The sequence below is a fragment of the Amblyraja radiata genome, chromosome 9 (genome assembly GCF_010909765.2).
Source record: "Amblyraja radiata isolate CabotCenter1 chromosome 9, sAmbRad1.1.pri, whole genome shotgun sequence".
In the NCBI taxonomy this organism is placed as follows: Eukaryota; Metazoa; Chordata; class Chondrichthyes; order Rajiformes; family Rajidae; genus Amblyraja; species Amblyraja radiata.
The window spans coordinates 22,300,691-22,326,688 of record NC_045964.1 but is presented as its reverse complement, the minus strand read 5'-3'; the positions used below and the strand labels follow the sequence as shown (position 1 = coordinate 22,326,688).

The window sequence follows — 25,998 nt, the reverse complement described above, 5'->3', positions numbered from 1 at the left end:
CCCTCCCTCATGGTGGTCTTCCACGCTCAAGGCCGTCGTAACGCATGGGCACGCTGGGCAGTTGCCCGGGGCCCCACGAGCATAGGGGCCCCATGCTGATCTATGTATGTTGTGACTTGCTGTCAATAAATAAATACTGGGTTGCAAGCACGGATTCATCAACTGAATGAATTTGCCACCTATGTCCCATGTGCTGGACACAGCCTGAACTTGGTGGGTATAAAAGCGGCAGAGTGTTGTCTGCAGACTGTAAAATTCTTTGACTTTGTTCAGTGTCTGTATTCCTTTTTCTCTGCTTCATGAGTCTCTGAAAACCTACCTTCAGGAAATTAGAGATAAATTTAGTGAATACGAATTGAAAGCCAGGTGTAGGTGTCCAGATTCAGATTATAGCGATGTGAAAAAACAGGAACGAAAGCGAAGTGTGCATCTACTAGATATGACGGATCAGAAGAAGAGGATCAAAATCATTTCAGACAACTTGAAATCTGTGTTTCCCAATGTTGAAATTGCACTCACCAGAATATTCATGTGCATGATGGAGACCAACTGTGCAGGAGAATATTCATTTTCATTAAAAAAAAATCAGCTTCGCTGCACAATGGGGCAGCAGAGTTTGAACTGGCTTTAATTTTATCGACCATTTACATTTTTATTCTTGTGAGTGCTTGTGTAGGTAGGTGCCCCAGTGCGCTGCTTTGCCCGGGGGCCCATAATGCTGTTAAGACGGACCTGTCCACGCTCTCATCGATCGTCGACTGCAGGTCGACCCACGAGGCATTGCCGCCGCTTCACCAACGCCAAGGCCCCATCGTCGTGAGGCTTCAACACTGCCGCCTTTTTTTAGTCAATAGTTGATTTTGAATACAGATCTTTTGGGAGCAAAATCACTGTGTTTGGTGGGTCGAAGATACAGCATGGTAAGATCAATACTGCATCTTTCCATCAATCCAAAATACTTTTCAATTCAGAATCATCATCAGTGTTCCCAAAATCCCAAGCTCACTTAATGCACAGCAGGAAGCCACCAAGTACAAGAGTGGCAGTCGGGTCTCAGAAGCAAACAACAAATCTAAGGGGTTGTTATATTTCCATCTGATGGGGTGATTGAACATCCTGTGATGAAAGTAGCCAGGTTTGTTATTACATATTACTGTCCCTAACCCTCACCTCTTCTCTTTGATATTGGGTTAAAAAGCTTGAGTTCAACCCTCAACACCTTCTGACAGTACTGTGATCGAAAGAGGCTACTAGATTTTGTTGCAATAATGGACTGAAGTACATGGCATTTTTGCATGACTCCCAGAGACAGATGATGAAATGCAAATTTGCCTGCATCGCGCTCGCCCCAAGAACAAATAATCTCAAAATTACTAATCACAGTGTTGGCAGTTGCTGGTACAAATTGAAAATACATAGTCATAGAGTGTGGAAACAGCCCTTTGGCCCAACTTGCCCACACCGGCCATCATCTTCCAGCTACATTAGTCCTACCTGCGTGTGCTTAGTCCATATCCCTCCAAACCTGTCCTATCCATGTACCTGTTTAACTGTTTCTTAAACATTGGGATGGTCCCAACCTCAACTGCATCCTCTGGCAGCTTGTTCCATACACCCACCACCCTTTGTGTGAAAACGTTACCCCTTAGATTCCTATTCGTATCTTTTCCCCTTCACCTTGAACCTATGTCCTCTGGTCCTCAATTCCCCTACTCTGGGCAAGAGACTTTGTGCATCTACCCGATCTATTTCTATCATGATTTTATATAGCTCTATAAGATCACCCCTCATCCTCCTGTGCTCCAAGGAATATAAACCCAGCCTACTCAACCTCTCCCTATAGCTCTCACCCTCTGGACAATAGGTGCAGGAGTAGGCCATTCGGCCCTTCGAGCCAGCACTGCCATTCATTGTGATCATGGCTGATCATCCCCAATCAGTACCCCGTTCCTGCCTTCTCCCCACATCCCCTGACCCGCTATTTTTAAGAGCCCTATCTATCTCTCTTGAAACCATCCAGAGAACCTGCCTCCACCACCCTCTGAGGCAGAGAATTCCACAGACTCGCAACTCTCTGTGAGAAAAAGTGTTTCCTCGTCTCCGTTCTAAATGGCTTACTCCTTATTCTTAAACTGTGGCCCCTGGTTCTGGACTCCCTAACATCGGGAACATGTTTCCTGCCTCTAGCGTGTCCAAACCCTTAACAATCTTATATGTTTCAATGAGATATCCTCCCATCCTTCTAAACTCCAGAGTGTACAAGCCCAGCTGCTCCACTCTCTCAGCATATGACAGTCCTGGCAACTCTAGTCCTGGCAACATCCTCATAAATCTTTTCTGAACCCTTTCAAGCTTGACAATATCTTTCCTATAACATTGTGGCCAGAACTGAACACAATATTCTAAATGAATCTCACCAACGTCTTATATAACTGCAACATGATCTCCCAACTTCTATATTCGATACTCTGACTGATGAAGGCCAATGTGCCAAAAGCCGTTTTGACCACCTTATCTACGACTCGAATTTCAAGGAACCATGCACCTGCACTCCTAGATCCACAATCTGCTCTACGATGCTACCCAGAGGCCTACCATTTAATGTGTAGGTCCTGCTTCCTTCCATGGAGACAATTTGCTATCCATTCAGCTATCTCTCCTTGAATTCGATGCAAACTAACCTTCCAGAGCGGCCTACCATGCGGAACCTTGTAAAATGCCTTACTGAAAGCCATGTACACAACATCTACAGCTCTGGCCTCATCGACCTTTTTGGTCACGTCTTCAAAAAACTATCAGATTTGTGAGACACGACCTTACATGTACAAAACCATGCTGACTATCCCTAATCAGCCCCTGCTCATCCAAATGCCTGTATAACCTATCCCTCAGAACACTCTCTAGGAACTTCCTGAATACAAATGTTAAGCACATCGACCTATTGTTCCCAGCATTTTCCCTGCAGCCCTTCTTGAAAAGAAGCACATTTGCCACCCTCCAGTCTTCCAGCACCTCTCCTGTATTGAAGGATGACTCATAAATTTCAACCAAATTACTTATGAATTTGCAATTTTGTTCAGAGTATTAGTGAATATTCATTTGGAAAACAATTTTACATGTTTTCATTTTTCCAACAGAGCCAACTTACGGGACGGTCAGTCCAACACTATGCGAGAGGTTGATAAACTGCACCTTGACAGAGAAGGATTGCCCATATGGCTTTGTGCAAGATCAGAAGGGATGCTTGATGTGCCAGTGTCTACCTAGTAAGTGATCCAATCATTTTAAAACACCAGAAAAGATTGGTTACTGAAGCTGTTTACTGAAACCACGGCACAGTAAATTATATTTTCTAATAGTTTTTGTAGGCTTAAAATGATTATTTCCCTGGAAAAGCTCCAGATAAATGCTGGGGAATTTTCATGGCAATTGTTCTACAACTCCCTATTTATATCGGTGTGAACCCATTGGTTTGGGCATTATTCACCAACATTGCTGTGTGCTGTGCACCCAAGTCTAAATGTACGTAAGTATAATTAACGACAAATTAAGGTGAACTCACCTGGATGGCACAGTGGCGCAGCTAGTGGAGCTGTGGCCTCACAGCATCAGAGACCTGGGTTTGATCCTACATTCAAGTACTGTCTGTGTCGAGTTTGCACGTTCTCCCTGTGACCGTGTGGGTTTCCTATTGGGTGGTCCGGCTTCCTCCCACATCCCAGAGACATGCAGGCTTGTATGTTAGTTGGCCTCTATAAGTTTCCCCTAGTGTGTAGGGACTGTGTAGAACTATTATGTGAATGGATGATTGATGGTTTGCATGGACACGGTGGGCCAAAGGGCCTGTTTCAATGCTACATCTCTAAACTAAATCCCATGTGGATTTCCCTTCATTCGAACATTGTTCACACTTGTTGCTCAGTATCCCACAGGAACGTTGAGGGAGTTATAAGGGCCAGTTCAACTGTGCCTCAGTGGCAGATCAAAGTCAGTCTTTCTCCCTGTGCCTTCAAATAAATGCTCAGCAGTCCATCTGAAACTAAAAGTCAGCTCAATCCAGAAAAATAACCTGTCAAGATTATTCCTCATAGTGAATGCATCCGTTCAACCAAAGATGTACTGGAGCATTTCCAAGGTTTTACTTTATTGATAAGAAGTGAAGTTAACGAAGGTTATTGGTTTCTACTGCAGCACCATTAATTTCCTTGGCTTCTCTAGTGGCTGGAGAAGAAATGTGGCTGTTTATGCAACTGAGAAAGTGGGTGAAAACCCAAGAAAATTCCCTGATTTTGTCCTTGTTATCTTTTGTATGATTGTTTGATCCTTAGAATAGGAATTCCCTGTCTGTCATGTCGGAGTGTTTCATTTTTCATAAATGCTTTAGGACATTGAAACAAGTAACAGAATAGAAGTGTGAAGTGAAAACTGTAACCCTTCACTCGCCACTTCCTGCCACATTCATTCCACATAAAGCAGAATGGAATATGCTTCTACTTTTAGGAAAGGGCAGCAGAACAACAGTAGCACAGATGGTAAATCTTTCTTGGAAACTACAGTTCATAAACTAAGGTTGACGTAAGCTCATTGTTCAGTTGAGAGCCTTTGTTACCTCTTTCCAGGAAACATCAGCAGTGTGATCAGTTTCTGCGCTTGCTCCAGGTTTCTGTTTGTCTGCCAATTTTTTGTATATAAGTCTTGCCCATTTTGTTAACTGCCTGCCTTCCCCAAATGTAATCCTCTGTATCATGGAGAATATAGTTCATGGAGGGTGCGGGAATTCTGTGGACAGATTTAACCAGGATTATGCTTCAACTAGGCACACCAGCCTATCAGTGGACATCTGAGTTTTCCAGCCTTCGTAGAAATTGTGATCCACAAGTCATAACATTAACAAACAAATAAGTGCAATACTGCTTACCTATTCACTGCCCCCTGATCCCCATTCCTCACCTACTTCAGCTGACAGCATATTCCTTCCTTCCCCCCACTCCGCCCCACCAAGAACAGTCAAATTAAAGAAAACTTCCCACTTGGTCAAACATACTTAAATACTAAACTCTACTACATCTTCCATTGTATCCTTCTGGCATAATACTAGATCTGAAGCACAAAAGAGGGAGCATAAGCAGCTGCAAAATACATATTTACATTCTATTGTGACTAAACACAGGAACAATCTTGCCATCTGTCAAGCATATTTAGAAATAAGCTAGTACTGTAACCTTCCTTTGCCAAGCAGTGCATTTCCATGTAGAAAAATCTTTTTTTTTTAATCATAAGTTTGTAAGCTATTAACTTATCTTTATTAGTGAAGTACATTCTTTGGTGTATATGATCCATAATTCATCTCCTTGTCACATCCACAATTTCCATAGTTCTGGTCAGAACAACTGCTACTAATTTCCGAGTTCATAGTAACAAAAGGCTCCACACGCAATGTCTACATTCCAGAAGCCTGGAGTCAATAGCTGGAACAGGAACATATACAGTAATAAGGTGGAAACAGAAGTTGGTCTGTTTGCTGCTCATTCAGAGAACACTGTTTTATTGCCATGATGCTTCATACTGTTGTCATCTCTCAGGAGAAGTGTACTCGTGATAAGCAAAATACTTTTCACATGATTTCTTGTGTTCTTTGGTATTAGAGGTTTGAAAAATAACATGCTATTTTACAAATTAGCTGTAAATAAGCAATTTGATTTGCCGCAACACAAAGTCAATTAATCTACAATGTAGAGTAATAATTTGTGGGTTTGCTTGGGTGATTTGCATGGGCTCAGCCTTGCCATTAGCTGGAGCTGTTGACCAGGAGCCAAGTGCTTACAATCCATCCAAACCACTTTTGTACACGTTTTACAAACCTTGGCCCAGCAATAGGCAGCTTGGCCAATTGCCTTTCCAAATGAAGAATGATACAAGAATATTGAATGAGAAGTAAGGATGTAAGCCACAATGTTTTGGTCGACAGAGATGTATTGTTTTGCACATTAGTACATTTTGTACCAAGTTGTAACCAATAGTAAATAACATACATTTCTCTTCCAGAGGAACCGTGTCCAGCTTTGACATCGTACTGCTCCTTAGATTGCCCCCATGGTTTCCTGACTGATTTAGATGACTGCATCATCTGTGAATGTCGGCCACAGGCACACAAATGCCGAAACCTTTCCTGCAATAAACATTGTCCTTATGGTTATATGTAAGTACAGCTGGTCAGTGCCAAGTGATTTAATAAGTTGTCTAGCCTTTGCCATTTAGAGTGCAGGAATGGATGGTTCCTTCTGATAGTATAGCCAGGATTCATCACATTCTGAATCTTTTAAACAATCCTTTACTTAGTCAAGAAGCAGAGCACTTTATTAAAAAAAACTATAACAATTAGTCATTTTGACAATTTGTGCCAGTTTCCCATGCTGGGTTAATGAAATATAAAGAGACTATTATCACTATTTATGTCTCACTAGGTGACCACTAATAAAGTACATGGACAGATACATAGATATTTGTTTAAGAAAGAGCTGCAAATGCTGGAAAAATCGAAGGTAGACAAGTACTGGAGAAACTTAGCGGGTGAAGCAGCAGCTATGGAGAGAAGGAATAGGCGACGTTTTGGGTCGAGACCCTTCTTCAGACTGCATAGATAGGAAAGGTTTAGCGGGATATGAGCCAAATGCGTCAGGTGGGATAAGTGTGGATGGGTCATCTTGGTCAACATGGGCAGGTTGAGCCAAAGGGCCTGCCTACAATTGTAAGATATAGAATTATTTTTTCAAATGTTCTATGCCACACACCATTCACCCCTCACATCATCTATTAACCTCCAAGAAACAAAGATTGTTCTCCAATGGGCAATCCAGGGAAATGTTCATCAGGAGAAAGGAAAAACTGTGTTTTATTTTATCTTTATTTCATTAGTTATATATTTGGAAAAATTATTTGCAGAAGGGGGTGAGTAAGGCAGTTTGAATAAGGTGAAAATTATCTCATATTTCTCACTACATAGAAGTCCATTTGACTCATCAAGTTCAGGCAAGCTCTCGGAACAATCCCATTCATCCACATGTTTCCCGATAATCTATTCTTCCCCACATGCCCATTTACTCAATTGAATACACTGCTCTCCTGTTGGATTGGGAATCCAGTGGTGGGTCAGCCTATGAGAAAGAGTCAATTGTGGGAGCACATAAAGATTTCAGAGTGCTATATATGAAATCAACTCCAGATATTCAGGATCCAAAGAAATGACTATGTCATGATGATGTTTTCATTGCTGCTGCTTCTGTATAATAGGAGCCAATAGATTTGCAATTGGCCTCTGTAGAGAGAGCTGTAGCGCTAGCATTGTTGAATCATAAATATTGTCCCACATTGTTTACTGGCTGTATTTACCATAGCAACACTTATGGCTGCCACTTAAACAGAGCTGCAGTCATATAATACAAACAAGTAGGAGGACTAGCAAGTTGGCCTTTGCTGATATCTAAACATGAATATTTTTTCAAGTTTACTTAATGCTGTTTTGTCTTATACTGCAGCTAGTTTAAACCCAATGCCCTTCATAATGCTGTTTTACAACAAACTAAAGTGAGGTACAACTTCAGTATCGTGAACAAGTATATTGATATCCTTTGCACGAACACAAAAAATCACTGTGTGTCACCTTCTCTATCAGAGGCATTTGCCCCTACATCTAAAAGGTTGAAGCCCACTCCAGAATGTAATTACCATTAAGTAAGTGGGCAACAAATACAGTACTGAGAGAATTTAGTATTGCCACCTGTATGATCGTTCAAAGGAACCATTCTACCAAAGGCTTGAATGGCAGTTTATTGGGGATTAAATATCTTGTGATATTATTTGAAGGATTTCTCTAGTATTGTTCTGGCTGGTATTCTACCTTCATCTAATCTGGCTGAAATACTGCTCCTTGAGGAAACTTGATGATTGTCAACAATGGAACAAGTGCTTGCCTTTCCGAAGTAATTTCTGTTCATGAAATGTCTTGAAATGTTATGATATACATTGCAGGGCTTTATGTTAAAAATGCAATATGGTGTTGATGATGGAAATCTAAAATGAAATGCTGGAAATACACAGCAGGTCAGACCACATCCAGAAAACAGACATAATGTTTTAAATTGATGTCCTTCCATTAATATATAAACATGCCTATAATTAATGTAAATGTCCTGCACAAGATCAGATTCATCTGGAATTTGCCTTTTTTTTGTGTCTTGCTTTTAGGAGAAACAAACATGGTTGTGAGATGTGCCGTTGTGTAAAATGCCCACCATTTACCTGTGACAAGTATTGTCCAGAAGGGTATGAAAAGAATAAGAAAGGATGCTCCATGTGTAAATGCAAAGGTACCACAACATTAACTCATTTAAGGAAAAGTTTCATCAATATTTGGGAACAGATGATACAGTCAGGAATGTCAACAATGCATCATATTTTTGCACTGTTATTTGCATTTGGTTAAGGCCATTAAAAAATACCGCTTAACACCTTTAGATTTGTCTTCATTAAGGTTATGGATATGTCTTTTATAAATGCATGTCACAGATTATAATCTCAAACGTAGCAGCAGCAGATATTTTTCTTGTTTCCAATTTGCATCCAATCAATTAGCAAACAAAGAAAAGGTACAAGAGAAAGTACCTTGCATGAAATGCTCAGCTATCTCCTGAAGTCTTTGGCATAGTTTTAATAAACAACATTTCTGTTCTCCCCCTTGGGAATGCTGCCTATAGTGCCGTTATTTACGCTGAAAGTCTAGGTTTTTTCAATCAAATTCTTTGTTCCTTACTTGGGAAAAGCATTGATAGAATTTGGACAGCCAGTCTGAAGGATGAAAAGTCTGGATCATTGGTTGCTTTGGCTCCTGAGATATGCTCTGGGACTAACAGGGTTCTCCAAAATTCATAATCTTTTGATTGTCCATGGTAACAATATAAACAACTGTAAAACGTTGAAGATAGACACAAAGATAGACTCTACTTCAGAATAAGTCCCGACCCAAAATGTCACCTATCCATTTTCTCCAGAGATGCTACCTGGTGAGTTAATCCAGCATTTTGTGCCTATCTTTGGTATAAACCAGCATCTGCAGTTCCTTGTTATTACATTGTATGATGTTGAACCTGGGTTGGATTATATGGCAATAAAAAGATTGGCCCAATTAATTGTGTAGTTTAGAGATACATATTGGTTACAGGTCTTCCAGCCAACCAAGTCCACGCTAACCATCAGTCACCCATTCACACTAGTTCTATGTTAACTAGTTCTATGTTATCCCACTTTCTCATCCACTTCCTACACACTTGGGGGTAATTTTATAGATGCCGATTAACCTACAAACCTGCATGTCTTTGGGATGTGGGAGGAAACTGGAGCACTTGGAGGAAATCAACATGGTCATTGGGAGGATCCCTCTCAGGATAAGAAAATTCCACATAAAATCTACTATAAATTTCCAACCCCTTATCTTAAACCCATGCTCTTATCTCTTTGCAGAGGTGTCTATGAGCAGAGTTTCTTACTGACTACGCTATCAATGTAATTCATCATTTTGTATAGCCCAGTTAGGTTCATCCCTCGGTCTTCCTACTCTAAAGAAAACAAACCCAGCTTACCCATTCTCTCCTAGCTCAAACACTCCTTCCCAGACAATATCCTGGTGAATCTCCTCTGCTGTTCCTCCAATGGAATGACATTCCTCCTATGTTATGGGAACCAGAAATGCACACAATGCTCCAGCTATGGCCTAACTAATGTTTTAAATAGTTGTACCCATAACCCCTCCTCTTATATTCTATGCCCTAACTAATGAAGACGTAGCCATTATGCCTCGTAACAGCCTTATCTACCTTCGCTCAGTTGAAGAACCTAGGAAATCCTTCCATCTTGCTGCAGTAAGAAATTCCTTCATTATCATTGCAATGCCTTCTCTTTTATAGTCACGTTTATCCTGCGTGAAGATTCTATACCCTGGAATGCATATTGCCTGTTTTGTACATCTTTCAACCGTGTTTATGCAATTGTATTTTTTTTTGTGGCTGCCCATGAGATATTAATGCTCCATGTATACAGACCATAAATCTTTTTTGAATATTCACCATTTCTAGCTTTTCAACTTTAGATATTCCCATGTTCTATCCTTTTTAGGGAAAAAATTGTTCACACTTGCTTAGGATGAAATACATTTACCACAGCCATTGCAAAAACCCGCAATCTAATTGTTAGATGGTCTCAATAATTAATAGTCTCTTAATAATTATAAACAGCGTGAATGGAAGCATAAATTTACACACTTACTAAACTTATGCTTCCATTCATGCTGTTTATAATGCAACCTATCCTTAATCATCAGACCTAGATAAGAGAGTTTCTATCCCACTTTCTTTCTGAAAATTGTGATTTCAAAACCAATCCCTGATTGTTTATCATGGAATGTTTACCCATTACAAATCTTTGCTAATTTCTCTGGTCGCCTAAAAAAATTCTAAGATGTTCATTGACTCTCTTTAATTCTAGTAATTTCCTGACAAAATATGAGTCTAACTAGTCTATAATTCCCAACTTAACCCCCCTAATCTTTTATATGCACCATTTTTATTCTAGAATATTTTCCGATTTAAAATAGCTTGTGATGACTGTATTTCCTCTTGGCCAATCCTGTAGAATTGAGGATTATTCCAGTTTTGTGGGTCATGAGTCGGCTATTGAGGATCTAGCTATACTCATACACATGTTCCTATTCCCAAGCAAGGCCTATAGGTCTCCTGAGCCCCAATATTACATTGCAAGGATGAAAACTGCAAAACTCTTATCTACCAAAACCCAAGCCATTTATCTGCTCTTGGCAATTTGTCATTCTATGGCGTTATTTTCAATCATCATTTTTTGTTTTGCTTCTGTTCATTTGGGGGAGTCCGGAACCAGGGGCCACAGTTTAAGAGTAAGTAAGTAAGTAAGTTTATTGGCCAAGTATTCACATATAAGGAATTTGCCTTGGTGTTCCGCTCACAAGTAACAACATGACATACAGTGACAGTTACGAATGACTCAGAAAACACTGAACATTGATAATCAATAATTAATAATTAATAAGGAGTAAGCCATTTAGAACGGAGACGAGGAAACACTTTTTCTCACAGAGAGTGGTGTGTCTGTGGAATTCTCTGCCTCAGAGGGCGGTTCTCTGGATGCTTTCAAGAGAGTGCTAGATAGGGCTCTTAAAAATAGCCGAGTCAGGGGATGTGGGGAGAAGGCAGGAACGGGGTACTGATTGGGGATGATCAGCCATGATCACATTGAATGGCGGTGCTGGCTCGATGGGCCGAATGGCCTACTCCTGCACCTATTGTCTATTTTAGCAAATCCCAGTCCCTGATTCAGTATTAGCCTCTTTTTCAGTTCTCCGGCCTGTTGTTCCCTTTTTCTATTGTAAATAGTAAAGCACTTAATTATGTGTCTGATAATTCCCTAATTTCATTCATAATATCATCATTATTAGTTAGTAAGGGAAGTGCCAAGTATCTTTCCCTTCAGATATTTATCAATCATCCAGAACCCTTGCATCAATAAAGTTTTTTTTTTCCATGGAGTCGATGCTCTAGGAGGTACTGTTGGGTGCATTTTGTAGCAATCTGACCACTCAGTATTTGATTCTTCCCCTCAGACAACCCTTCCAGGCCATACAACTGGTGGTGTTCGACATTAATGTTACAAAACTGGTCATGATGACCTTCCACAAGCTTTTCACCACTTCAAGTTAGGCATTGAGCCAATCTGATGATAGTCGCACGCCAAGTTCAAGCATAATGTCAATGCTTGGTCTACAAGGCAACCTGCCAGACCTGAAAGACTTGCCACCACCATCAATGGAGGCTGGTTGGTTGCCAAAACATTTTTTTAGTTCTAGCTTTTATATCTCTCACTGATGAGTCTCTATGCTACATCTGTGATCAGAAGAAAGAGTAATAGTAGTTTGGGTGATCTTTGTGGCAGATCTTTAGCAGGAAAATTTCTGTATTTTGCAAGTTGGGAGTATTTTCCATGTCATTCCATTGGAATGAAAATAGTGATTCTAGGGAAATCCTCCTTCCTCAGCCAAATGTGGAACTGAATTCCGTGCTTGGATATTTGATGGTGCTCTGGAATTATCATGGAAAATATTATTTTCAATTTTGATTCTGGGTGAATGAATTTGATATAAATGTTTCTATGACTGAAATGCCACAGGAAAATCCTAAAACTCCTCTTAGAAACTTTTGAAAACTTAGGAAGACTCATGGTGGTTACATACACTCTGAAACATGTTTCTTCCTTCCTCTGTCTTTTCTACAAAAAGCTCCTTTGCTTTCTCTTTTAATTATCTACTTTTCTGTTTCTGTATTTCTGTGATGAAAACAAACAATCTGTCTTTCTGTCATGAGGCCTCTGAATGGTCCTTGCATTAGCTAGAGTGCTATCTGATTCATCTCTATCTCATTGTGGACATTTAACCATCTCTGGAACTGTTGCACTACAACGCTGAGAACTATTGTCTGCATTCAGTATCTTTTCATTTGCTCTACCTATTGAACTTGATTTTGGCTTGATTGTACCTATTATAGTATTATCTGATTGATTGGAAAGCATGCACAAGACAATAATAAACCTAACAAACCTCAACTATAACATAATCACTGCCACTTAACTTAATTTAAATTAAGTGTTTAAATGGGTGAAAGTCAATCATAATCATAACTGAAGACTGCCTTAATGGTGTGCATCATTTAGCATGCAAAATAGATATGAAGACAGTACCTTCAGACTTGAATGACACTCTTATATTGCGAATGCTTTACCTGCTTTAAGCAAACTCTGCATTCTTTTATTCCATTTATTTCAGACAAATGGAAATATGTATTATTAGAAATAGAGTGCATATAGAGGTTTTATTGGAGATAGCTTTCTTATTGTGTGCAAAATGGAATTTATATTACTGTTATTTAAAATTGCTGCTATGGTGATTATATTACACTGGTATTTAAAATTGCTTCTGTAATTCATAAAATAGTTAGCTCTCCCAGTAAGATCATGGAAGATCTCTGTCCGATTAGATTATGTAAATATCCATTACAGTCTGTATCTGAGCTGCTTAAATCATAATGTGTAAATCCAAAGCAAAAAAAAAAATCTTACATAAAATAAATGTTGATCAAGCTGAATTTCTGTCTGTCTCTGTGTTTGTGTGTGTATCTTTGTCCTTCAATGTTATGTCCACCAGTGTATGAAAAGTGAGTCCTGTTGTTTTGAATAAGCTGCATAACAATAACATTGCCTACTTGAATGTAACTTGTTGGGATGTGTGAATGTGTGTCAGTCTTTCAAAATGGGAGTGATGAGAGTCAGTTACCCAATTCTACTGCTAACGTCTCTGGGACTATGAGACCATAATGTGAGCAAAATATGTGATATTGGAAATGATACAAAATATAAAATATGACTATCACACAGATCATTGCAAATGTCAGTTTCAGTTTAACGATCTTCGGATTTCCAGTATAATTATTCACCTTGCATTTCGTGTGAAACCTTTTTGATGCTTTTTCAGTTCAGAGATGGACATATTTTATTAAATTATTTATTTGTCAAAATTTATCTCTCTGTTAACTGCACTTCAGCATTCATAGCGACCGAGAGAGTAGAAAAGCAACGTTTTCTCAGTCTCATTATCATCCACTTTGTAAAACGGTGTTTAAAATTAAATATCTTTCCCTGTGAAAAAACTGTTGCCACTTACAATGCTTTCTCTTGTCACACTGTGCTAAGAAAATGGCAAATACATATCCACATTCCAGCATCTTCCAGTTAATGCATCTGTTTTGTATAATGGTAACATCTACAGAAAACATCAAAGTTCTTTCAGTCAAACAGAAGACTATCAAGGGAATAGATATTGCGGTACAGTAGCACATTGATCTTACCCTGCTTCCTACTTTTATATCTGACCCTAAACTGATCAAGTGAAAGTTGACTTTATTTGTTTTGACAGGATAGATCCTATGCAATGTGTTTTCTGGTTTGACTCCAGTTCCTACTGAAGATAGCTCAGAGCAGCTAATAATCCCACTTCGAGAGATCTGGAAATGCTGCTGCAAGTTATGGGAAATATTACAGTGGAAACTTGTGGCTGAGATAAATTGATAGAGTGGAGATGTTCATATTGTGTAACTAACCATTGTTATACCTAACCTGGGATTTGACCTAAATTGAGATCAATTGATAGAGTTGAGGTGTTTGTACTCTGTAACCAACTGCCATTGTTACCATGGTATTCTCGATATGGAAGTCATCCATTTCCTGGTAGTGTTATCCCATCTTGGCAAATATATATTTTTAATAAGAACTATAAACAGAAAATGCTGGAAGATATTCAGCAAGTCAGGATTAATCTGTGGCGCAGTGTTAATATTTCAGCTTTCTGATAAAAGGTCTTCAACCTGAAATGCTAACTCTATTTCTCACTCTCATGGATGGTGCCTGACCTGCCGTTGAATATCCCTAGCATTGCTGTTTCCCTTCCAGTATCTGAAGTATCATGCTTTTCCATATTTTCAGGTTGATTTGGAGAACTTTGCAACTTGACCGACAAGATTTAAGCCCTCAATGAAAATTGTGTTGAGTGAATTAAAATGTTCTAACATTTTCACACTTTGTTACTTTTGCAGAAGCCGATGTTCATCTCAGCACTACCACTCCTCCACTTCCTACCAGTTTCTGCTTGACTGCTAATGGCCATCGCTATGAAGAAGGAGAAGGCTGGCATGATGGCTGTAGGGACTGTTATTGTTATGGTGGAAGGGAGATGTGTGTGTTAATTACATGCCCAGTTCCAAACTGCCTCAATCCATTGGTCAGACCTGGGCAGTGTTGCCCCACCTGTCAAGGTGAGTCACACCTTAATCAGATTAGGTGCACAGTAAATGTTTTCTGTGTTGGATATGCCAGTGAGCACAATATGTCTGTCTTAAATAATATGGTCATGAGCATAAAACTCTTCAAACATATAAAAATAATTAAAGGATCAATTTTTAATATGCTTCACTCTCTGTGCAGCAAGGAGTTTTTCATGATAGGAGAGGGAAGCAGGAGATCAGATAACAGAGGTTGGGGTAATTATATCCGTGAAAAATGAAGGAGTATCCCCTGCAAAGTACAGTTCTCCAATTTAAACCAAAAAATGTATAGTTTTCTAACTAATGGGAATAGTAAGTGACACTGTTCCTCCACACCTGATATCTAGATTCTTCTTGAGCAGATTAATGGAAAATTAATCACTATATCGCTATCATTAGTCATGTTGGTATAGAGGCAATGAAGTAGCCATGATTTCAATGAATGGCCATCATGTATGATTGCTGCGAAATCATATCAGATAGAAAGGTTATAAGGCTGGCAGGCACTCGGAGTGGAAATGTTACATGGAAGCTATGGATGATATAGTTAGATGATAGATGATACAGTTGAAAAGTAGAAGCCAAGCACAGGCAGACTTTACTCAGAACTGTTGTAGTTTTGGGAGCAACAGCAGGAGGAGTTTAGCAAGAGATACGACTGATTGGCTCTAGCCCGAGTGGGAGGAGAGAAGTGAGTCAGTGCCGGGAAAACAGTTGAAAACTGAGGAATTTGGTTTGTAAATTGGTAAATCAGGCAATTTATCAGTCAATTTAAGCAAGACTGCTCTTAGGGAGTGGCAGTGAGTGAGCGGCCCTGTGAGGGAAGTGCCCTGTGAGGGAAGTGTGAGTCTTTGGCTCGAGAGTCTTCGAGGAGGCCGAGGAGAGGAGACCACGCAATACGCTTGAGAGGTAGAGACGAAAGAAGGAGATGTCAGGAAAGCTGATTCAGTGCGATGCTTGCAGTATGTGGGAGGTCAAGGACACCGCTGGTGCCTCTGGCTGCTACAAATGTGAGAAGTGCATCCAGGTAGAGCTCCTGAAGGACCATGTTGGGGAACTGGAGAAGCAAGTGGATGACCTCCGGTTCGTCCGAGAAACGGAGTCGTTCCTCGACAAGTCCTACAGTAACATTGTTACACCTAAGGTACTGGAAGAGAGAAGGTGGGAGACAGTGAGAAAGGGAGGGAAGCATGGAATGCCAACGTCCCCGGGTGTTGTACCTCTTGTGAACAGGTTCACCCACTTAGAAGCTGTCGGGACAGAAGACGTGTTTACACTGAGCGGTGGACTGGCTTGCGATGCGAATAGGGCTGTTGAGCCAAAACCAAAAAGGCCTAAGGCAGGCAACGCCATTGTAGTGGGAGACTCCATTGTGAGAGGTACGGACAGGGGTTTCTGCGGCAACAGACGGGATTCGAGGATGGTGTGCTGCCTTCCTGGTGCCAGGATCCAGGATGTCACGGACAGAGTGCAGAAAATCCTCAAGGGCGAAGGTGAACATCCGGAAGTGGTAGTGCATGTCGGCACAAACGATGTCGGAAAGAAGGGGATGAATATTCTGCAGCGTGACTTTAGAGAGCTCGGAAAAATGCTGAAAAGCAGGACCTCCAGGGTTGTTATCTCCGGTTTGCTTCCAGTTCCTCGTGCTGGCGAGAGCAGGAACAGGGAAATACGGGACCTGAACGTGTGGCTGAGGAACTGGTGCACGGGGCAGGGATTTAGATTCTTAGATCACTGGGATCTGTTTTGGGGTAAGGGGGAACTGTACAAAAGGGACGGATTGCATCTTAACAGGTGTGGGACCAGCATTCTGGCAGGCAGGTTTGCCACTGCTACACGGGTGGTTTTAAACTGAATAAGGGGGGTGGGGTGTCGAATGGGATAGTGGAGGATGGAGTTAAAGGGAAAGGGTTTCTTAAATGTGTGAGCGTAGAGACAGAGGGGTGTAAAATGAGGGTAGAAGCAATAGGTAGCAAGGTGAAAAGTAAAAGTGGCAGGCCGGCAAATCCAGGGCAAAAATCAAAAAGGGCCACTTTTCAGCATAATAGTATAAGGGGTAAGAGTGTTGTAAAAACAAGCCTGGAGGCTTTGTGTCTCAATGCAAGGAGCATTCGTAATAAGATGGATGAGTTGAATGTGCAGATAGCTATTAATGACTATGATATAGTTGGGATCACGGCGACATGGCTCCAGGGTGACCAAGGCTGGGAGCTGAACATCCAGGGATATTCAATATTCAGGAGGGATAGACAGAAAGGGAAAGGAGGTGGGGTAGCGTTGCTGGTTAGAGAGCAGATTAACGCAATAGAAAGGAAGGACATTAGCTTTGAGGATGTGGAATCGATATGGGTAGAGCTGCGAAACACTAAGGGGCAGAAAACGCTAGTGGGAGTTGTGTACAGGCCACCTAACAGTAGTAGTGGAGTTGGGGATGGCATCAAACAGGAAATTAGAAATGCGTCCAACAAAGGCAAAACCGTTATAATGGGTGACTTCAATCTACATATAGATTGGGTGAATCAAATTGGCAAGGGTGCTGAGGAAGAGGATTTCTTGGAATGTATGCGGGATAGTTATCTAAATCAACATGTAGAGGAACCAACGAGAGAGCAGGCTATTCTAGACTGAGTATTGAGTAATGAGGAAGGGTTAGTTAGCAATCTTGTTGTGCGTGGCCCCTTGGGCAAGAGTGACCATAATATGGTTGAGTTCTTCATTAGGATGGAGAGTGACATCGTTAATTCAGAAACAAGGGTCCTGAACTTAAAGAAAGGTAACTTTGAGGGTATGAGACGTGAATTGGCCAAGATAGACTGGCGATTGATTCTTAATGGGTTGACGGTGGATATGCAATGGAAGGCATTTAAAAACTGCATGGATGAACTACAACAATTGTTCATCCCAGTTTGGCAAAAAAATAAATCAGGGAAGGTAGTGCATCCATGGATAACAAGGGAAATCAGGGATAGTATCAAATCAAAAGATGAAGCGTACAAATTAGCCAGAAAAAGCAGCCTACCAGAGGACTGGGAGAAATTCAGAGACCAGCAGAGGAGGACAAAGAGCTTAATTAGGAAAGGGAAAATAGATTATGAAAGAAAACTGGCAGGGAACATAAAAACTGACTGCAAAAGCTTTTATAGATATGTGAAGAGAAAAAGATTAGTTAAAACAAATGTAGGTCCCTTGCAGTCAGAAACGGGTGAATTGATCATGGGGAACAAGGACATGGCAGACCAATTGAATAACTACTTTGGTTCTGTCTTCACTAAGGAAGACATAAATAATCTGCCGGAAATAGCAGGGGACCAGGGGTCAAATGAGATGGAGGAACTGAGTGAAATCCAGGTTAGCCGGTAAGTGGTGTTAGGTAAATTGAATGGATTAAAGGCCGATAAATCCCCAGGGCCAGATAGGCTGCATCCCAGAGTACTTAAGGAAGTAGCCCCAGGAATAGTGGATGCATTAGTGATAATTTTTCAAAACTCTTTAGATTCTGGAGTAGTTCCTGAGGATTGGAGGGTAGTTAATGTAACACCACTTTTAAAAAAGGGAGGGAGAGAGAAAACGGGGAATTACAGACCAGTTAGTCTAACATCGGTGGTGGGGAAACTGCTAGAATCAGTTATTAAAGATGGGATAGCAGCACATTTGGAAAGTGGTGAAATCATTGGACAAAGTCAGCATGGATTTATGAAGGGTAAATCATGTCTGACGAATCTTATAGAATTTTTCGAGGATGTAACTAGTAGAGTGGATAAGGGAGAACCAGTGGATGTGTTATATCTGGACTTTCAGAAGGCTTTCGACAAGGCCCCACATAAGAGATTAGTATACAAACTTAAAGCACACGGTATTAGGGGTTCAGTATTGATGTGGATAGAGAACTGGCTGGCAGACAGGAAGCAAAGAGTAGGAGTAAACGGGTCCTTTTCACAATGGCAGGCAGTGACTAGTGGGGTATCGCAAGGCTCAGTTCTGGGACCCCAGCTATTTACGATATATATTAATGATTTGGACGAGGGAATTGAATGCAACATTTCCAAGTTTGCGGATGACACGAAGCTGGGGGGCAGTGTTAGCTGTGAGGAGGATGCTAGGCTGCAAGGTGACTTGGATAGGCTGGGCGAGTGGGCAAATGCATGGCAAATGCAAATGCAGTGGTGGCAAACACAGGAAAGTAGATTTTTATCTGAATGGTGGCCGATTAGGAAAGGGGGAGATGCAACGAGACCTGGGTGTCATGGTACACCAGTCATTAAAAGTAGGCATGCAGGTGCAGCAGGCAGTGAAGAAGGCGAATGGTATGTTAGCATTCATAGCAAAAGGATTTGAGTATAGGAGCAGGGAGGTTCTACTGCAGTTGTACAGGGTCTTGGTGAGACCACACCTGGAGTATTGCGTACAGTTTTGGTCTCCTAATCTGAGGAAAGACATTCTTGCCATAGAGGGAGTACAGAGAAGGTTCACCAGACTGATTCCTGGGATGTCAGGACTTTCATATGAAGAAACACTGGATAGACTCGGTTTGTACTCGCTAGAATTTAGAAGATTGAGGGAGGATCTTATAGAAACTTACAAAATTCTTAAGGGGTTGGACAGGCTAGATGCAGGAAGATTGTTCCCGATGTTGGGGAAGTCCAGAACAAGGGTCACAGTTTAAGGATAAAGGGGAAATCTTTTAGGACCGAGATGAGGAAAACTTTTTTCACACAGAGAGTGGTGAATCTCTGGAATTCTCTCCCGCAGAAGGTAGTTGAGACCAGTTCATTGGCTATATTTAAGAGGGAGTTAGATGTGGCCCTTGTGGCTAAAGGGATTAGGGGGTATGGAGAGAAGGCAGGTACAGGATACTGAGTTGGATGATCAGCCATGATCATATTGAATGGCGGTGCAGGCTCGAAGGGCCGAATGGCCTACTCCTGCACCTATTTTCTATGTCTATGATGTTCTCAACTTTTCAGAGAAAGATGTTACTGGTATAAAACAACTTTTACGTTTGGCTTTGCCTCTAACACTGCATGATACTGTACTGAAAAATGCAGGAGAATACTTGTGTTCCTTTCCCTTGATGTAAATACAATTTTAAAAGCGCTGTCAAGAGAATTATAGTGAAAGGAAAGTTTAGGAGGAAGTATATCTTGAGCATATCTTCAAAGGTAAATGGAATTTTATTTCTGGACATTCAGTTCCAAAACTTGATTTTCCACAAATGAATGTAACATGTTAAGTCTCCTACCATCTTTAATCTCTGATGTTAGTTCCAGAATAACTTTGCGTGTCCCAAAACATCTGCATTCACTTAACATTTCATCGGTGCTTTGCATTGACCTCTACGATGTTGTGCAAGTGCTCAGCAGAAGTTTTTTCAGCCTGTTATAAACTTGTTACTCTTGGGTCCCATCTGATAAGAATCTATGCCAGACTAATCTGGATGTTAATTTATAACAACAGGTCTGCTACACCTGCTTTATTTTTATGCCTTTACGTCCACAAAGGCAGTTTTAAAATACATAATGTTTAATTTAATTGCTAGCATCTGAGGGTCAGTAACTTTGTATATGATAGTAACCCATTAATATCTCACAGATTTGCCTCCTCAATTTATATTACAGGACATCGTGCTAACCACCGGTGTACAAATATTTAGTGTAGGTTTTCTAAGCCTAATCCAACATTGTCAACAATTTCCTGATATTTGCCATTAAGACTCACAAATTAATAAATTGCCTCATGATTTCTTTAAAAAAAGATGAATTTCATAATTTTTATCTGGCTTCTAAATTGGGCAATTGAGCAAAGCGCAGTAACAGTTTACCTTGAAATTCTTGGTAAAATCAAATTTCTAAACAGTAGTTCCACATAAATTACAACTAACTATTAACCTTGATATAAACATCTGTATTTTTATTTTATTTTCATTAACTTAATTTAGCTTAGTTTCAATAGTTCAGTTTAATTTGTTTTCTTAATCCCTTGAATGGTTTACATGGTTCCTTCTATTCCATTCTCCAGTATGTTTATCTCTGAATTCCTCTCAAATTTCTTCCAACATCACAAACTTGAGCAATATCTCATCATCTCAGCTGTGGTCTTAAGTTCCCATCTACCATTAATTGTGCTTGATACCTTCCCGACCTCATTGCTTGATACCTTCCCGACCTCTTCTCCCCCTCCTCTGTATTGGCAATCTACTGCCCACTGCAGTTCGGAAGGAAGTCATGGACTTCAGTATGAAGGCATTCACCTGCGGAAATATCAAGGGTCCTGAAGATCTGATACCAGTGTTTCTGATTGTCGGTTCCATTACAGCACTGGCCATTGCACCCAGCCGCGGAGTGGAGCAGAGACTCCCCGACTACAGAGTCCAAAGCACCTCGCATCTCTCAACTTTATTCCAGGGAGTGTTGGTGTTGGAAGGGCATTCCCACACACTTGGATATAATGCAGGGAAAAATACATGCACAAAATTAAAACTATTATTATATGCTATTTTAATGTTTTTACTCACCTTAATTTTTCAATGCCTTTAACTTTTTTTGGTTATTTAAAGTCATTTTAATTGATTAGCACCTCACAGCTTTTGACCGCCAGTGAGCCTATCAAAAGCTATTGGGCTGTTCTGGGTGGTGGGGGGGAATGGCTTCAGGATATGATCCCTTTGGCCTACTTGCGGCTTGGAGCTGACTCTTTTTCACCAGACGATTGTTGGATACCAAAGGTTGTCTAATTCAGCCCTCCACATCCGTAAAATGTAACTTCAGGTAGAGGGGGATTGCAAGCAGTTGGCTGCTCAGCAGACTGCTACTGGAAGAATATAGCTCGTGAAGATTGCTTGTAGTCATCCCCTTATCTGTAGTCTGGAGACCACCGTGTCGTGATACACTCAAATCCCTTTTGTTTTTATTTGAAACATATAGACAGGAAATGCTGGAAAAACTCAGGGTCAAGTATCACCTGTGGCTAGAGTCAGTTTCCAGTAAGAGGGAAGGGGGAAGAGGGTTAGGCAGAACAAAGGAAATGTCTGTGCAAGGGGGTTGCTACGGCTTATTGGCAGCAGATACCAGCACAGTGAGTTTCTTGGTCTATGTTATGTGTTATTCATGGTAAAGTGGTAGGGAGGCCAGGCATGTTGCACAGAGTCTAGATGTTTCAAATAAAAACAAAAGGGATTTGAGAGTATCACGGCATGGTGGTCTCCAGACTACAGATAAGGGGATGACTAAAAGCAATCAACACCACAGGTCAGGAATGCCCTGGGTCAATGGAGCAAGGAGGCAGCATCTCAACCAGCTGCACTATGCTATCCCATTTTCAATGCAAGATCAGGCTGACCAGTTGCTGATGAAGCACTGACATTATTTCAGATACAATATTTGTTTGCTGTCTCCTGCCTGACACTGCCTGAGTGAACGGGCAATCCTTTCTGTGAGAAGCATTAGTGCTCAGTAATAAATCTTGCTGTTATGCCATCAACCTGCAAATTGCTCATGTCTGAACATTTTGTTTCTGTTTCCCATTAAAACTGCATAATTGTGTTAAACCTTGAATCCATTAAAAAACATTTGAGACTATCTAAATTTACAGATCTTACTTTTATGTTCTATGATTTCTATTCATCAAATTGGACGAGATCTTGCTGATGTGGGCTCTCCGCACACCCTTGTCACGCACACTGTGCAGAACTGGTCCAGCTGCCAGTGCCCCCAATGCATGCGAGACCTCAGCAGCATTATCTGTATCAAGTGGATCGAATAAAGCCCTGCTTCCCACAGCAATCCCGCGGAAAGCCTGAAGGCCGGCAGAGATCATCTACCTTCCCCATCTCCCCCATCAAGGCTTTGAGGGGTTTTAAATGACTATGGCATTCAGAAAAATAATGGAAAATTGAATTGATATTCTAAAATGTTAAGATAAATTCAGAAAAACAGTTGCATAATTAAAAATATCAAACTGAAATAATTAAAATAAATTATAATTAATCACAATATGACCATCTTAAGCTGCAGTTATCTTCAACACACCACACATTATACTTGTGAATTACTTATATTTTCACATACACATGCCAAGGTTATTTTTCTTCATGTTGGGGCACCATCCAAATGTGTGCTGTGCCTCTTTTTGCTTACGATGCCCAGTACAAAGAAAGTTGAAACACTTGTCACTTCCATCAATTGGAACTGTAATCATGAGCTCCACTTGCTCCATGTTTCAACCTTTTTGATTTTGAAATCAACTTTGTTGGTTCCTCATGCCTTTCATATTTACTAAAATTGAAGAAAATATGTCAAGAAAAGGTTATGCCTCGCCCTTTTTGAGCCTTATTTCCAGCGTGAGAGTTGAAGCAGCCACACTATCTATTTTCTGCTCACTGCAGTTTCACATCACTGTCCAGACCCTTCACTCCTTCAGCATAATGCCCTGTTGCATCTTTCCCCATCATAAATTATTATAGTATTTACACAGTGCTATGTTTACATATCTGTTGTGCAAGTAAGAATTTAATTGTTCCATTTCGGGACATGTGACAATAAAATACTCTTGACTCTTCCATCCATAAGTGGGACTACTGCCAATGAGGTGGAGCAAATATAAATTGTTGTTACAGTACAAATTATGGTACAGGTCCACCATCAATTGTCTGGCACCTTTGGGTCCAGAGCCTGGACGTATTATCTGTTTTGCCGAACCTACAGAGGTCACGGCCTCGGAGGGTCCAAGGGATCGGCCTCGGCAAAGTCGGCCTCGGAAGTCGGCTATGGGAACTAATCTGGTGGCTCCGGCCGGGCCGGAGTTCCAGAGCCCTGGTCACTGGCAGCAAATTCGAGCCAATGAGCTGGAGATCGGCTGCCTCACCCAGCCCAGATGCCACATTTTCGGAGGGACTAGTGGGGGGGGATTTCAAGTGCTCTCCGTAATTTTGTCCGGATTAAAGGAGGCGAGAGGTCACCAGCTGCCGGAAAATCGGTGATGGACCTGCAGTAGTTTGCTATGAGTTCTCTAATACAAAATGTTTGTTCATGTTCCACAGATGAGCCAGGCAGTGGACAGCCTGATATGGTGGACCTTGCTGTCTGCCAAGCACCAGGCGGGGAATACTATTTGGAGGGTGAAACATGGAACTTGGACAGTTGCACACAGTGTACCTGTCATAGTGGACGTGTGCTGTGTGACACTGAGGTCTGCCCACCACTCCTTTGCCAAGCCCCAATCAAAGAATCAGGTGCTTGTTGTCTGACTTGCCCAGGTGAGTAACAAGTGCAGCAGGTTATGACATTTCCAAGTCATGAGGTTAATAGATATTCTCGTTAAATAATTCGTCATGCTAAATCATCAAAGGAAATTTGGTTTAGTTTTAGTTTAGTTTATTGTCACGTGTACCGAGGTACAGTGAAAAGCTTTTGTTGTGTATTAACCAGTCCGTGGAAAACAGTACATGCTTAGAACCGAGCCATCCAAAGCGTAGAGATACATGATGCATGGAATAATGTTTAGTGCAAGGTAAAGTTCAGTTACATCTGATCAATGATAGTTCGAGGGTCTCTGATGACGTAGATAATAGCTCAGGACTGCTCTCTAGTTGTTGGTAGGATGATTAACCCCATAAAGATGAATTAACCCCTTATATTTTAATTGCCCCATTTAAGTGCATCATTTAGTCTCTGAGGGAGGCACCTTAATGAACTGATTGTCCAATCTTCAACATGGGTGTGTTGCAGGGAACGGGAACTTTAATGTCTTTCAACATTTTGTGGCGTTTTCCAGTGTAATGTGTAACTGCTAATGGAGAAAATGGTCATAAAAAATTATCTATTTATAACACCATCTGCAATCGTTTCCCCAAATGTAATCTCACTTTAAAGGAACCTTGTGATTGCAGGGCAGAGAAAGTGCTTTTTTTAAATCAAATCTTATAGTGTTTGCTACTGAACAACAGCACTCTTGTGAATAGACACAGCATGCCAGAGTAACTCAGTTGGTCAGGCAGCATCTCTGGAGAGAAGGAATGGGTGATCCATTCCTTCTCTCCTGAGATGCTACCTGACCCGCTGAGTTACTCCAGCACTTTGTGTCTACCTTCGATTTAAACCAGCATCTGCAGTTCTTTCCTGCACTCTCATGAAAGCAGGTGTGCCTTTAGGAATGAATTACAGCTGCTTCTTCAAATCAATTCAAACCATACTGTTGTTACCTTTCTGTGAAGGTACTTGAATAGCCAATTGTCAATGAACTTTTGGGCTCTTTTTAAGTACATTTTGGACTTCTGGCCTCATCTGATATAAAAGTGAATTTGTAACTAACAGTGATGCAGATTAATGGATGCCATGAATATGTAAAAAAAAAAAAGACCCAGGTAAAGATAGAGCCACAACAAACTGCAGGTGCTGGTTTACAATAAAAGACACAAGTTCTCGAGTAAACTCAGTGAGTTGAGCAACAACCCTGGAGAGCATGGATAAGTGACGTTTCGGATCGGTACTCTTCTTCAAACTGATTGTGTGGGGGGGAGGGGGTGACTAGAAGATAGGAGGGGCAGGACAAAAAAGGACACAAAGTGCTGGATTAACTCAGCGGGTCAGGCAGCATCTCTGGAGAACTTGGATAGGTCACGTTTCGGGTCAGGACCCTTCTACAGATTGGCAGGACAAAGCTGGTGAGTGGATGCAGGTGAGGAGATTTTGATAGACAGTTGGTTGAATAAATGCCAGAGATTAAAAGATAAGTGGTGTGAAATGAGGATAGGAATGAACTATGAAGCCAGAGCAAGGGATATAGGTGGAAGGGAAGGGTGGAAGGAGAAAAATGGGTGCTAGTCCAGGTGGGCGCAGGAGGAGGGGGAAGATTAAAAAAGAGAAATAAAAAGTAGGTTAGTTATCTAGAAATTGTGGAATTCAATGATCAGGCCATTAGGTTGTAAGCTACCCGAGTGGAATATGAGGCGCTGTTTCTCCAGTTTGCATACGGCTTCACTCTTGCAATGGAGGAGGCCCAGGCCAGAAAGATCCGAGATTGAGCAGGCTTTAGCAGACCAAACATAAGTGATCAG

The 25,998-nt window shown here is 41.0% G+C and overlaps 1 protein-coding gene across 1 annotated transcript in view; it reads left to right on the top strand.

The window, feature by feature from the left end:
- The window catches only part of LOC116976866 (cysteine-rich motor neuron 1 protein-like), a 187,139-nt gene that overhangs the window by 145,222 nt on the left and 15,919 nt on the right, over positions 1-25,998 (top strand). The window contains exons 6-10 of the mRNA XM_033026866.1: positions 3,138-3,266; positions 6,046-6,199; positions 8,245-8,366; positions 14,721-14,939; positions 23,983-24,198. Coding sequence (XP_032882757.1) covers positions 3,138-3,266; positions 6,046-6,199; positions 8,245-8,366; positions 14,721-14,939; positions 23,983-24,198 — 840 coding nt within the window. The remainder of the gene's footprint in view (positions 1-3,137; positions 3,267-6,045; positions 6,200-8,244; positions 8,367-14,720; positions 14,940-23,982; positions 24,199-25,998) is intronic.